Below are 12,999 nucleotides of genomic sequence, written 5' to 3' on the forward strand. Positions count from 1 at the left end.
AAATATGTTTCACTACAGTGTCTTGGTTTTTAAATCAAATATAAGGTGTTTGCCAGGGAAATATTCCCAATTATTCAAATACCCAAGTCAATTGGGTTTTATAGAGATTTTAATTAACAATACAATGAGTAATCAAAGAAAGAGAGAGAGAGTAAGAAAGGAATAAGTATGAAGGGCCTCAAGCCAATATGGCCTAGACCTGAGTCTTAAGAGAGAAATCAGTCAGTTTTTTAACACTCACCACAAGGTCTGACTAAACAAGGATTCTAGTGACATCAGGCCAGCTCCATCTCAGCTGACTTCACCAGAGAGCCTTCCAGCCAGAGACTGTTCCAAAAGGCCTCTCTCAAGAGATTCTTCCCAAGCGGTCCTCATCAGAGATCCTCCAAAAGGCTTTCTCCAAAAGGATATCCTCAAGAGATTCTGCTTTTTCTTATATAGGGGTTTTTCTCCCATGTCACCTCCCCTAAGTCCCTACATCTACCAATCACTGTAGACGTTTTCCAAAGGACTGCCCATCTGAATTCCTGCTAAGTCGACAAATCTCCTCAGTAAGTCTGAACCAGTGAAAACACAGCTGAGTCAACTAATCTCATTAAGACAAAACATGCCTGACCCTTTTAGGTACCTAGCTTCTCATTGTATCAATTCTAAAAACAGGCCTGACTCAAAGAACTCCTTGCCCCACCATAAGCATGGATCCAAGTACTTTCTTTGTTTAGCAAGGAGTTTTCTGCCCTAAAGCAGTCTTAAGTACGGGTGGAATAGAGGTCCTCCCATTTCTGATCCTGGCGAGTTCTCACATCCAAATGGGGAATGTTTCTCAGTAGGGAATTTGTTCCAATTAAGAATTCCCCGATGGGAAAATGTTTAACATTCACAAGTCTGAGAGATTTCAAGATTTACAAATGGGAATGGTGGGTTTGTCTTGGAAAGGGGCAGGGATATCTCTTCCTCAAAGGACACAGGGAAGATGAAGGAACTCTGTAAGTAGTGGTGGTATATGAAGTTTTGACATGGGCACTGTACCCCAGAAACCCAGGCCAACTATTATCAGGGAAACTCCCTTGTTTTGCCTCCTCCTGGCTCTGAGCCTAAAAACACCCAATGACCCCTCTAGGGTCCTGAGATGACTATTTTCCTTTGATCGTCCTCTAGATGGACAGAAAGATGCACCTTCAGACCACACCTCAATCCTATCAGACATCTGTTTGTTCCCTAAAACTAAGGAATCTTTATGTCCCCAGGCAGACCCCAGTATGATCACCCCACCTCATGCCTGAGTGACTAACTCTGTTGTAAAAAGTATAAAATCCCCAGAACTGATGTCATCTGGGGGAACAGCCTTTCCTTTCATGCTGTCCCCCCAAAGAACTGCTCCCCATCTTACTGTTCTACCTTGCTATCCTCCTGGCCACTGTCAACATTACTTTCTAAATTAATAAGTCTCTTTTTTGTTTTTAAGCTAAGTTTTGGAGTCTTGCATGCTTGCAAAAGGCATCCTTCCCAAACCCCAAAGGTATCCTCCCTGCCCATAACAGTTTGAGGTTAGAAAAAAGCTTGAAATAGCTTCAGTGGGGAATTTGACAACCTACAAGAAGTGAATTGAAGAATTATTGAGCCTAGCTGATGCTAAATTGGATAGTTTTACTACAGCCCTACTGGAATATTTTCATTACTTTCTCTACCAATATTTGGCAGCCTGGAAAGTTAAAAAGGCAAATGGTGTTGTCCCCCCCCCCCCCCCATCAGCAGTCCTACTGGAGGGGACAATGTGGTTCACATAAGGCTAGCTACAAAGTGCAGTGAGAAAGAATCAGTTTGGGTAACTAACTGAAACTTTACTTGGGAACTGATCTTAAGATAGTAAATTCTGGTTAGGTTGAACCTTGAATTGAGATTTGTAAATTATGTTCAATTTAAGTTTGGGGAATTGTTCTGGACATATCAACATATATATATATATATATATATATATACATATATATATATATATATATATATGCAATACATAAAATAACAAACACAAAACATAACAAGTGGTCACATATGCTTCACAAAAGAACTGAAAGATGGCCCATAGGAGGCAGCTGGGGTTGGAGTCCCAATGGACCATATCCCCTACACTGCTTCTCTGGAGAGAGGCAGGAGGGAAAGAAAGACTGGGAGGGACCCGAACGAATTTGGATTGGAAGCAATCTAAAGACCTTTCCAATATTGGAAGAGATAGTTAACTAGAGCCAGGGAGAGAGTTCAAGGGGTGGAGACTTTGGAAAGTGGGGGGCCATTATCAGATACCAGCAAGTATAGGGACCACAATTTTAAAACATATAGTCTACAGCCATCCCTTAAAGGGGCTGGGGGGAGAGGAGAGAATCTGTCAGAAAAGGATCTGAAACCTGCCCATGGGTCTTTAGCAGAACCACAGATTAAATAGCAATCAAAAACTCAAGTCAAAAAGAGATAAGGTCAGAAGTTTGAATTTGTTTACCCAGGCCAATCTGTGAAATCAAATCCAGGGTGAAATGCAAGAGGTCTCTGCTGGCCCCATATGGGGTGGGAGGTTAGGGAGGTTTAGGGTTAGAAGCTAGACAAGAGACCTCAATCTTGGTAGAATCTCCAAATATGTCACCCTGAAAAAAAATGCATTAAAGGAATCACAATAAAAGGTCTTGAATCTGGTGCTAAAGATTGCAATCTGGGTTCCCCTAGAGCACCTTGGTGTTTGGGGTTCTTCAAAGAGATAGAGATTTTTAAGGGTGGAGGGGCAACAACTTGATCATATGAGTTCACAGAATCTTGAGTAAGATGTAGGAATTGGTTTGTGTTCACTAGATTTGGTTGTTCTCCTTCAGAACTAGTCATTGGGCACAGTTAAGATTAGGGGAATTAGGCAAAACTAATTCAGAATCATTCTCTGCCTTCTGATCTGATTTTTCTAGCACTCTGGGAATGAGTCAGTCCGAAGATTTTCTGCACCAAGGTTTACAACCCTTCTCAAGAACTTCCTGCATGAGGAGGGCTTGGAAGGTTTGTCTGGAATTAGCTTGCTTAATTTCCCCAGTACTGTGGGGAACTTCCGGGTTAGGAACTCTTCCTACCCACGCAGGCTCGCAACTTCGGTACATTTCATTGTGTTAAGAGTTGTCTGCAGTCCCTGATGAAGCGATTTGCCCAGGGTCAAGACTTGAATTTAAGTCCTCTAGGTTCTGCAGGTGATTGGGATTGAGACAGTTTTCCTCCCTATTTTTAACCTCGGATTTGTCCGCACATTCTCTGACGCCGCCGTGTGTATTGGCCGAAGAGGTATTTATTTAGTTTACTGAAATGGATGACTAGCCAAGACAAAACCCTGCTCCCCTTACCCCCACAAACCCGGGACAACCCTCCTCTCTTTTTACCCCCCTCCGCCTTTCTCCTTTCTACCTAAGCATCCCTATCTATCCTCTCTTCTCCCCATTTCTCCTTCCTACTCCCTTTCTTTTCGTCTCTTCTCTTTCCGTCTCAGTTTCTATCCGTCCCGGTGTTGCAAGCACTTGTTTTCTCCACACGAATGTAAGATCGTTGAGGGAAAGGATTGTTTAATTTGCTTCCTTCTCTGGCAACTGCGACCCACGTCTGTGGGGTTTTAGGTAGGGCGGGGCCTCTTATCTACTTTGGTATTTTAACACCCGCCTTCCCGGTAGTATTCTATTCCAAGGCGGAAGCTGCAGACTAGGAAACACGTAAAAACTCCTGGATTATCGAGTTTCGGGCGAACAAGGAAAGGATGGTGAGTGGGTGTTGGGTCGGCTGGAGAAGGCGTGGTCACGCCGCGCTCGCTGATTGGCAGGGCGTCTCTGCGTCCTCGCTGATTGGCCGGGCAGTTTTGGCGTGCTCCGCGGTTGTTTTGATTCGGGCTGTAGAGCGACTCCGGAACTCTGCCTTCACGACCCAGAGAATGGAGACCCGGCTTGTGCTGCAGGGGCAGTTGTTGCCGGAGAAAGAGCTGCAGGAAGACGAGGACTTGGACATAGAGGATGAGGAGGATGAGGTGCCCTTCGTAGACTCGGAAGAGCCACTGAGCGACGGCGTGCAGGCCGGCGGGCTCCCCTCGCGCCTCCCAGGTAAAGCAGGTCCGAAGGACCTCGAAGGTCTGGGCTTGCCAGGAGGCAGCTGTGGGGGTGCGGGGAGCAAGACCCAAGTTCAAATCCTACCATCTGGCAGCTGCGATGATGAGTTTCCCCATCTCCAAAAGCGGGAGTGGGGGGCGGGAATGGGTTGTGGCCGCGCTATAGCCAGGACCCTCCGGAGAGAGGTGGCCCAGGAAAGCCCCATCCGGATGAGCATCTGATGCATGTGGAGAGCCCCTTTGTTTATATAACTGTCATTGAAAGCGGAGCACTTATTATGTGCTTATTGCGTGGGCTCAATAAAGAGAGAGGCTGACAGGAACATGTAAAAGGAGAGCTGGAAAAGCGGGACGGGGTAGGGAGGAGAGGGCATCTGTCACTCTGGAGAGCCAGGGACCTAGCTTGGAAGGGGTGGGGCGTCTGCCTGATGGATTTATTTGTGATAAAACTAGGGATACTCCCTTCCATGGCTTTCTTTTCCAATGAAAGAGCATCCCAGGGGGCAGAGAGTTGGCTCCTTGGATAGTCGGGTCTAGAGATGGGAGGTTCTGAGTTCAAATTTGAGCTGGGGTGGCCCTCGGCAAGTCATTTAGTTCCCCCTTTGCTAGACATTTGACAGGTGACTTTTTCAGGTCTCTACTTTGACCCACCCACATACTTAGTATAGATTTTAAAACCTAAGGTAAGGTTTTTTGTTTGTTTGTTTTTTAAAGGAAGGGCATCCATTCCTGAAGTCTTCCTGTAGATTTAAAGTTTTCCATTGTTTATTGGAATGTACACACCTCTAGGGCAGGGAATGTCTAACTGATTTGTATTCCTAGTGTAAGTAAGGTACTTAAAATTATAAACACTTGATAAGTGCTTTTCTGTTTAACTTCCTGATTAGAGTTTAAAAAAAATAAGGGGCAGCTCTTGGGTGGGGAGCCCAGCTTAGAGGTCCTGGGTTCTAGTTTAGACTCAGACACTTCCTAGCTATGTCATTTAACTCCGGTTACCTAACCCTTTGGCTCTTCTGCTTAGGAACCAGATACTTAGTATCATATGGGTGTTTTATTTAGTTAATTAGTATCATAAGGATTTTAAAAAATCTAAGTATCAATTCTAAGAAGGTTAAAGAATTCTAAAATTCTTTTAAAAATATAGATTCTGGGGGCAGCTGCATAGCTCAGTGGATTGAGAGCCAAGCTTAGAGATGGGAGGTCCAAGGTTCAAATCTGGTCTCAGACACTTCCTAGCTATATGACCCTGGGCAAGTCACTTAACCCCCATTGCTTAGCCCTTACCACTCTTCTGCCTTGGATGGAAGGTGTAAGGGTTTAAAAAAAATAAAAAGTATCAATTCTAAGATAGGTTAATTTTTTTTAAAAGATAGGTTTGAAAAAAGGAAAGAAATGGTGAATGAAATAAAGGCATGAGCATGGACACATTTGCTGGTGTCTTGTAGTGAATCCCTGTGAAGTTGGAAAGGATCTCATACAGGTCCCCCATTTTATGGATGAGGAAATAGACCCAGAGAGGTGCACCAAACCCCAACCCTAACCCTTGACCCTTGCTCAAGGACACTTGAGTCATTTTGGTGTAGTGGAAGATGAGGGTGTAAGTTTGAATCACTGTACTGTTATTTTGGTCTCTGACTTTAAGCAAAACAAACATTAGTCAATCAACAAAGCAATTATTTATGGTCTTATATATTCCAGACAAAAGGAAATGGCCTGCCCTCCAGAAGTTTAGATTCTGAGGCACAGAACAGTGTAGGCCTAAAAAATGCAAATTGAATGTAAACTAATTTGGGAGGGAGGTTTCAAGGAAAGAACTCTTGAAGAGATGGACTTTGAACTGAGCTTTGAAGGGAGATTTCTAAAAGGTAGTGAGGAGGGAATGCTTTCTAGGCATGAAACACAGCCTGTGCCAAGGGACTCAAGCAGGACCTGGAAGAAGGTGTACAAGGAACAACAAGTCTACCCATTAAGCTGAAGATTGTGAGCATGTGTGTATGAAGGGAGGCAGGAAGTATTTGCAATCAGTCTGAAAGGATAGTATAGAGCCAGATTCTGAAGGCCTCCAAAATGCCAAACATAGGATGTCCTATTTTCAGCTAATGTCTGCGGATATGTCTGAACCTTCTCCAAGCATCTGATTCTTTTAGAGGATCACTTCAGCAGCTGTTTGAAAGGATAGGAGAGAGGAGAAAACTGATACACTACAAGGAAAATCATCTGTGTAATGAGAATCTTGGAGAATTGTGGTAAAAAAAGAGAAAAGAGGCTAGCTGGAAAAGTTGTTGAGGTAGCACCCACAAGATTGGGTGTGGAGTAAAGGGGACCAAAAAGCCTAGAACCGCTAAGACTTTGGGAATCTGAACAAATAAGGAAGTTAGAGAGACAAGTTGGTTTGGGGACAGTTGATTAATCTGACTGATCCTTAGTTTCCTCATTTGTAAAATGAGTCATAGTTAAACCTAATGGATTTTGAGTTGAAAAAATCTCTTCTATGGTCAAGAGGAAAGAATGACTGAGTGATTTGGACTTGAATGCCAAAACCATGATCCTATGAACTTCATTTAATATTTATTTTCAATTTACTTTAACATATATACACACAAATACATATTCTCATTTTCCTGTGAAAAGCCTTTTTTAAAGATTGTTTTGCTTATTGGAAAAGCTGAATATAGTGTGGGAATGTCTGATAAAAATTGATGAGTGACAAATTTTGTATATTTTTTGCTGGACCTTAAAGTTAATTGAATTTATAAAGTCATTTAAAAAATAACTTTAACATTTAAGTTTAGTTATATATGTCTTAAATGAGCTCATAATGAATCCTACTCATGTTTATTATTTTAAAAGTTGTAATTAAAGATGAAAACACCTCAAAGGAGTATCACGTGTTTGGACGCTTTCCATTGGTTGATCCTTGGTGGAAAGTTAAAGTCAGAGTAAAACCTGTGGGATCCCGATACTTTGCTTTTGGATTGCCATCTTACTTTTTACTGATAGACTTACCACCCGATCGAAAAGACATTTGTTCGATTTTTCTTCAGACTTGTAAATTTCCAAATGAGTTTATAGAAAACTTTTTAATGTGGGTATATTCAAGTTTTTGCAACTTGAGCTTTGCAAATCTTCAAGAAGCACTCAGAGATTTTGAAGAATGGAAAAAAGTGTCTTCACGGGGAAAAGATGGAAGTTCTTCACAGGAGAATCAAAATAAAAGTATATTAAGCAAAATTCCAAGTAAGTGTAAATTTAACGTCAGATTCCGTTTGAGCCATTACAGCTTCTCAGGACAGGGATGTTTCAGCTTTTATTTGCATAACATAAAATACAGCATTACTTTTGGAAGAATAACATGTAAATTGGAATGTTTTTTGAGGGGAAGAAAAAGTGTCACTCTTATGGGACAATCTAGTTTGGAAAGATATCTAGTTATATGAAAATCAAAAGTAAATTTTAATGGAAAATGGATTTAGTTGTCTCATTACAGTAAAACTTCATAACCAAAAGTCATTTATTTAGTAATGTCAACTATCTGGAACCAGAAAATCAACGAAAACTATTGAACAGTTCAAGTAGATGATAAGTGATCATATGTATATTTAAATTAATTTTTAGAAGAATGCTTTTCTTTTTGTGGAATTAAGTGCACAAACCTGATAGAAATTGTTTGAATCTCTTGAATAAATTAGTTGTAGTTGAGTCTTAGTCATTTATATTGAGGAAAAGAATAGGAAGAGAAAAAGCCCTGGAAAAAAAAAGTTTCAATCACTGCTTTAAATAAAATATAATTTGGTTTAAATTTGCAAAATGAAAACTTAAAATTTTCAGGTGACCAAAGTGACATTGAATAGAACAAGTCCACTGTTATCTTTAGCGATCTTTAATTTTGATTTTTTTTCACCTAGTTGTGTTAATCAAACAATTCTGAATGTTGCTGTCTTTTTTTAACAAATGGAAAGTTGATGCCTATTGATGATGATTGTTTGTAAAACTCTTTTATGTTTTGTTTTAAGTGATTTCTATTTGTGGTTTCCTATAGTTGCTTTAAAAATTGTAATGATAGCATTGAGGTTTCCAAGAATAATGGAGTTCATTCCAGTCCTTCTGCCACGGCATTTTTACAAACTTCTGAACTTGGAACATCCTGAGAGCTTGTACAGGAACTTGGAAGAGATCCTAAATACCTGCCCATGGAAACTTGGCTTTAGTAGAGTAAGTAGGATACAAACCCTTGGGTGGCTAGACTTATTGCTGGTGATAATTTTTATACTTGTTAAAACTGGACCAAGATTTGTCAGGACTGTGAAAAGAGCCATTAATTTTTCTTTGTTTCATAGAGTTGATATGGCCAAAATATGTTTATCCTTCAACAGCTAGTCTGCCATCCACTACCTCTGTTTGATTACGTTGTTCCTTAAATAACACCCATTCCATCTGACATTGGAACCAAACTCAAAACTTTTCAACATGGTATGACTTGCCATGTTGGAACCCTTTAGACATAGCTTTTGTGAATAATATGTTAATGATTATAGTGTTTTTATAGTGCCTTAAAATTTGTAAAATTCTTTGCTTATATTATCTCATTAGATGTTACGCTAATGTGAGGTAGCTATTATGTTCATTTTACAGATGAGTATGTTGAGGCAGAAAGAAGTTAAGTCAATAAGCATTTTATTAAGAGCCTACTTTGTATTACATCCCTGAGCCAAGTGCTGAACTTAGCTAGGGCTACCTAGGTAATAAGCATTTTCAGGCAGGATTTGAATTTATTCCATTCTTCCCAACTCCAAGGCCAGGGTTCTATCCACTGTGTCAAGCTGCCTTCTATGGTCACATCTCTGAGACAATGAGGCTTCAGGGTAAGCTTGGGAGGTGCCATAGATAGTGTGGTCAGAGAAGTGGGTAACAAGGAAGTGAAAGGTATTTACCCTCTCTGAATTTATCTGCCTCTTTTCTGTTAAATAAGGGCATTAGATCAGAAAACCTTTAAGATCCTGTGCAGGTTTTATGATTGGGGATCTTTGGGATTCTCTCAAATACTTAATTGGATTTGTGATTTCATTAACTTGGGTATTTCATCCAGTAATGCAGATGCCCACTCATCTTGTGTGACCCTTAATATTGGCTGCTTATAAATGATGTGCTACAGGCTTCTTTCTGTGTCTTTTGACACAGATGCCAATGATGCACTGACTCAACATTTCCTACCCTGGCTTCAGGATCAGCTTGCCTTTTTTTATCACTAATTTTCCTGATTTTTCACTTTTCAAGTTCTTCATTGGTTAAATGTTCCAATCTCCTCACAATCACTGTGCCCTTGTGAGGGGGAGAAAAGGGGTTTTATATAAAAGGTTGGACTGGATTATTCAAGAATTGGGTTGCCAGGAATTTTATGAAATTCCAAAGAGATTTTTTTTTTTAAACATTATTTGGTCATTTCCGAGCATTATTCATTGGAGACAAAGATCACTCCCCCCCCCCCCCAATCCCCACACCTATCCCATAGCTGACGTGTGATTCCACTGGGTATCACAAGTGTTCTTGATTCAAACCCATTTCCATGTTGTTGGTGTTTGCACCAGAGTGTTCATTTAGAGTCTCTCCTCAGTCATATCCCCTCAATACCTGTAGTCTAGCAGTTGGTTTTCCTCAGTGTTTTTACTCCCACAGTTTGTCCTCTGCTTGTGGATAGTGTTTTTTCTCCTAGATCCCTGCAGATTGTTCAGGGACATTGCATTAACACTAATGGAGAAGTTCATTATGTTCGATTGTACCACAGTGTGTCAGTCTCTGTACAATGTTCCCCTGGTTCTGCTCCTTTCACTCTGCATCACTTCCTGGAGGTTGTTCCAGACTCCATGGAATTCCTCCAGTTCGTTATTCCTTTGAGCACAAGAGTATTCCATCACCAACATATACCACAATTTGTTCAGCCATTCCCCAATTGAAGGGCATCCCTTCATTTTCCAATTTTTGACCACCACAAAGAGTGCTGCTATGAACCAAAGAGATTTTATTTACAAAATATAGAAAGAGTGAAGTAGGAAATCAGAGAGAGGATAGGGTAAGATATCTAGCCTAAGCTCTTAAGTATTTTGCTCTGACCCCTGACTCAACCCAGGCAGGGGAATTTTGTCCTTAGCTGGAGTGGTCTTAGCTTTTGAGCCAAGAACCTGGGAGATGCAGGGAACCTCTCTTGAGGATAGGTCTCTCCTGAGGTTAGTCTCTTCAGAAAATCCAGGAAAGGAGTCAACTCTTATCACTCATCACGTTCAAAGGGAGAGATTTAAGAACAGTCTTACCAGGAAAGCTCTCAGGTCCAGTCAGCAGATTCTTCACCAACCTCCAACTGGAACCCAGAACTCCAAAGAAGTCAGAAACCCTTACAGGAAGTTTTAACTCCCTTTTAAAGACACTTTCTTTTGTGTCACTTCCTGTGCCTTCCTCCACTTTTACGTTTACCATTACAGTCGAAGCTTTGTTTAGGACTGCCCAGGGGCAGTTAGTTTGATTCTGATTCATCACCCACTATTGCACATGTGGGTCACAGGCCTCCCCCGCTCAAGTGTGAATGGGGTATTGATACTTTTGGTGATTAAATCTAAAAAATAGGCAGGGGAGTTAATTTAATCATAACAATCAGGAAAGAGTTAATCAATTTCATTTTCACAATTGGGAGAGTTAAATTTAATTTTTACACCCTCCATTGCCCTTTATATGGTACTGATTTTAAATTCTCTGGATACTGTTCTATTCCATGGCCATACAACACTGGTAGAAAATTGGTCATAAAATAATGTTTTATAATCCATCTTGTTTGACTATTTCCAACAATATTTTATTGTTGGATTTGTCTTTTTAAAAACTTAAGATAAAATAACCGAGTTTTTTATTTGTATATTTATGTAAATGAGGAAAAAGGGAGAGAAATTTGTTTGGGAAGAACTATGGAGAGGGGAAAAAAGAATAGCTAGGAACCTAGGAGAGCAAGACTGGCAGATACAAAGGGTGAGAGAGGTCTGCTAAGGAATGGGTAGATTTATAGACCACAATTCTAGGATCTGAGAGCTGACAAGAGGCTGTGTGATATAATGGGAGGAGCATTGGGCCATAAAGACAGAGAGGACCTGGACAATTCATTTACTTCTCTGTGCTTGGATGGCACTTTTTACTTGTCTACCTATAAGAGTCCTTTGAGCAACATGATACCTTTTCACATGTCTATGTCCTCCCCATAACTGCCTACTCCTTACCAGCCAGAGTTCTCTTTCCCTAATTATTTTTAGGTGAACAACTCTGTATTTATTTGTTTTTATTCTGTATTTATGTCTTGAATATATGCATATATATATATATATGTATATATATATATATATATATGCCTATTTGTTTGTTTGTATGGCCTTATTGTTTCCCCTCCTAGAAAGTAAGCTTCTTTTGAGAAGAGATTGTTTTATTCTTTTTATTTATGTTCCCAGGGTTTAACACAGTGTGACTTAATAGTATCTACTGATAACGTTCGTTGATTGAGGGTAACAACACATTCAGAACCTACCACATCAGATCCTTACAGATATCAAATGAGGTCTGGGAGTGCTTGGCAGACCTTCATTTGCTTTATAAGTGCCGAGGAGACCAGAGAGATTGTGAAGGGGAGTAAAGGGTGAGAAACCGGCAAACATAGGAAAGGGCCATGTCATGTGTTGAAACAATCTCTCTCCGATCTGGATGTAAAGAAAGCCCACAGGTTAGGGGCATTAGGGTGGGTGGGGCATAGTAGGAGCTATGAATGACTTCTTTGCAAAAGTAAGTCTTAGTTGAGACCTCAGGGAAGTCAGGAGATGGAATGAGGAAGAAGAGTTCAAGTCTAGGGAATAGGCAAAGAGAATGGAGAATTGGGAGATGGATTATCTTGTGTGAGGCACAAAAAGACGGGGATTCTATATTATGTGGAAGGGAGAAAAGTGTAAGAAGACTGGAAAGGCAGGAAGAGACCGAGTTATGAAGAACTTCAGAAACCCAGTCGAGGATTTTATTTATTTGATCCTGGAGACAGATAAAAGGGAGCCACTGGACAAAACATGCAATGTACGATCATTTGACAGCTGAGTGAGAGATGGACAGTTTGGGAAGAGACTTAAGTTAGGGAAACTGCCAGAAGATTATTGCAGTGATCCTGGTGTTAGGTAATGAAGGCTTTTGCTAGGGTGGTAGCAATGTCAGAGGAAAAAAGGGGTTATATTAGGAAGGCAGAAACAATTGTATTTTGCACCTATTAACATGGAGGAGGAGTTGATGATATCTGGGTTTAAAGTCTTGAACATAATTCTGAGAAAAATAAAATGCATAGAATTATAAAGGAAACCAATTATATTATAATATGGCTAAAATGTTGAGGGCAGGAAAATAGTTCCAAAGACCTCTGCTTTAGTGATTCTTGTCCATTTTGTCTAAGAAATAAAATACAAATTAGAAAACTCATTCTGACTTCATCCAACCTATCTTTGTTGTCTTTCATTCTTTTCTGTGTCATTATGCATTATATATACATATATTATATATACATATATATATGTATATATAATCCCTTTCTAATATCAAAAAATATAATCTCACTCACATTTATTAAACATCTAATAGGTATTAGGCAGTGTGGCTCCTAAGAATGGAATCCAAGACAGGGAAGAAGGGTGGGGTAGTGACTGGTATTCATGGTCAACTGGTCCGCCTTACTCATGCTATTTCCTCCCTTTCCTCTCTTGCCCTTGCATAGTTGTCTTTGTTCTTTAATGTTCTTTTCCATCTTTAAAACCAAAGGATCTATAATTTTGAATGACCTTGGGGAATATCTAAGATTACTTATCCATTTTAGAAAAATGAAGAAA

At 40.2% G+C, this 12,999-nt stretch overlaps 1 protein-coding gene across 1 annotated transcript in view; it reads left to right on the plus strand.

Annotated features, from left to right (window-relative positions):
• Positions 1 to 3,127: 3,127 nt before the first annotated feature.
• HELB (DNA helicase B) overlaps positions 3,128 to 12,999 on the plus strand; it is a 43,429-nt gene continuing 33,557 nt past the window's right edge. The window contains exons 1-3 of the mRNA XM_056798431.1: positions 3,128 to 4,106; positions 6,962 to 7,348; positions 8,151 to 8,323. Coding sequence (XP_056654409.1) covers positions 3,770 to 4,106; positions 6,962 to 7,348; positions 8,151 to 8,323 — 897 coding nt within the window. The 5' untranslated portion in view covers positions 3,128 to 3,769. The remainder of the gene's footprint in view (positions 4,107 to 6,961; positions 7,349 to 8,150; positions 8,324 to 12,999) is intronic.

The sequence above is a fragment of the Monodelphis domestica genome, chromosome 5 (assembly GCF_027887165.1).
Source record: "Monodelphis domestica isolate mMonDom1 chromosome 5, mMonDom1.pri, whole genome shotgun sequence".
Lineage (NCBI taxonomy): Eukaryota > Metazoa > Chordata > Mammalia > Didelphimorphia > Didelphidae > Monodelphis > Monodelphis domestica.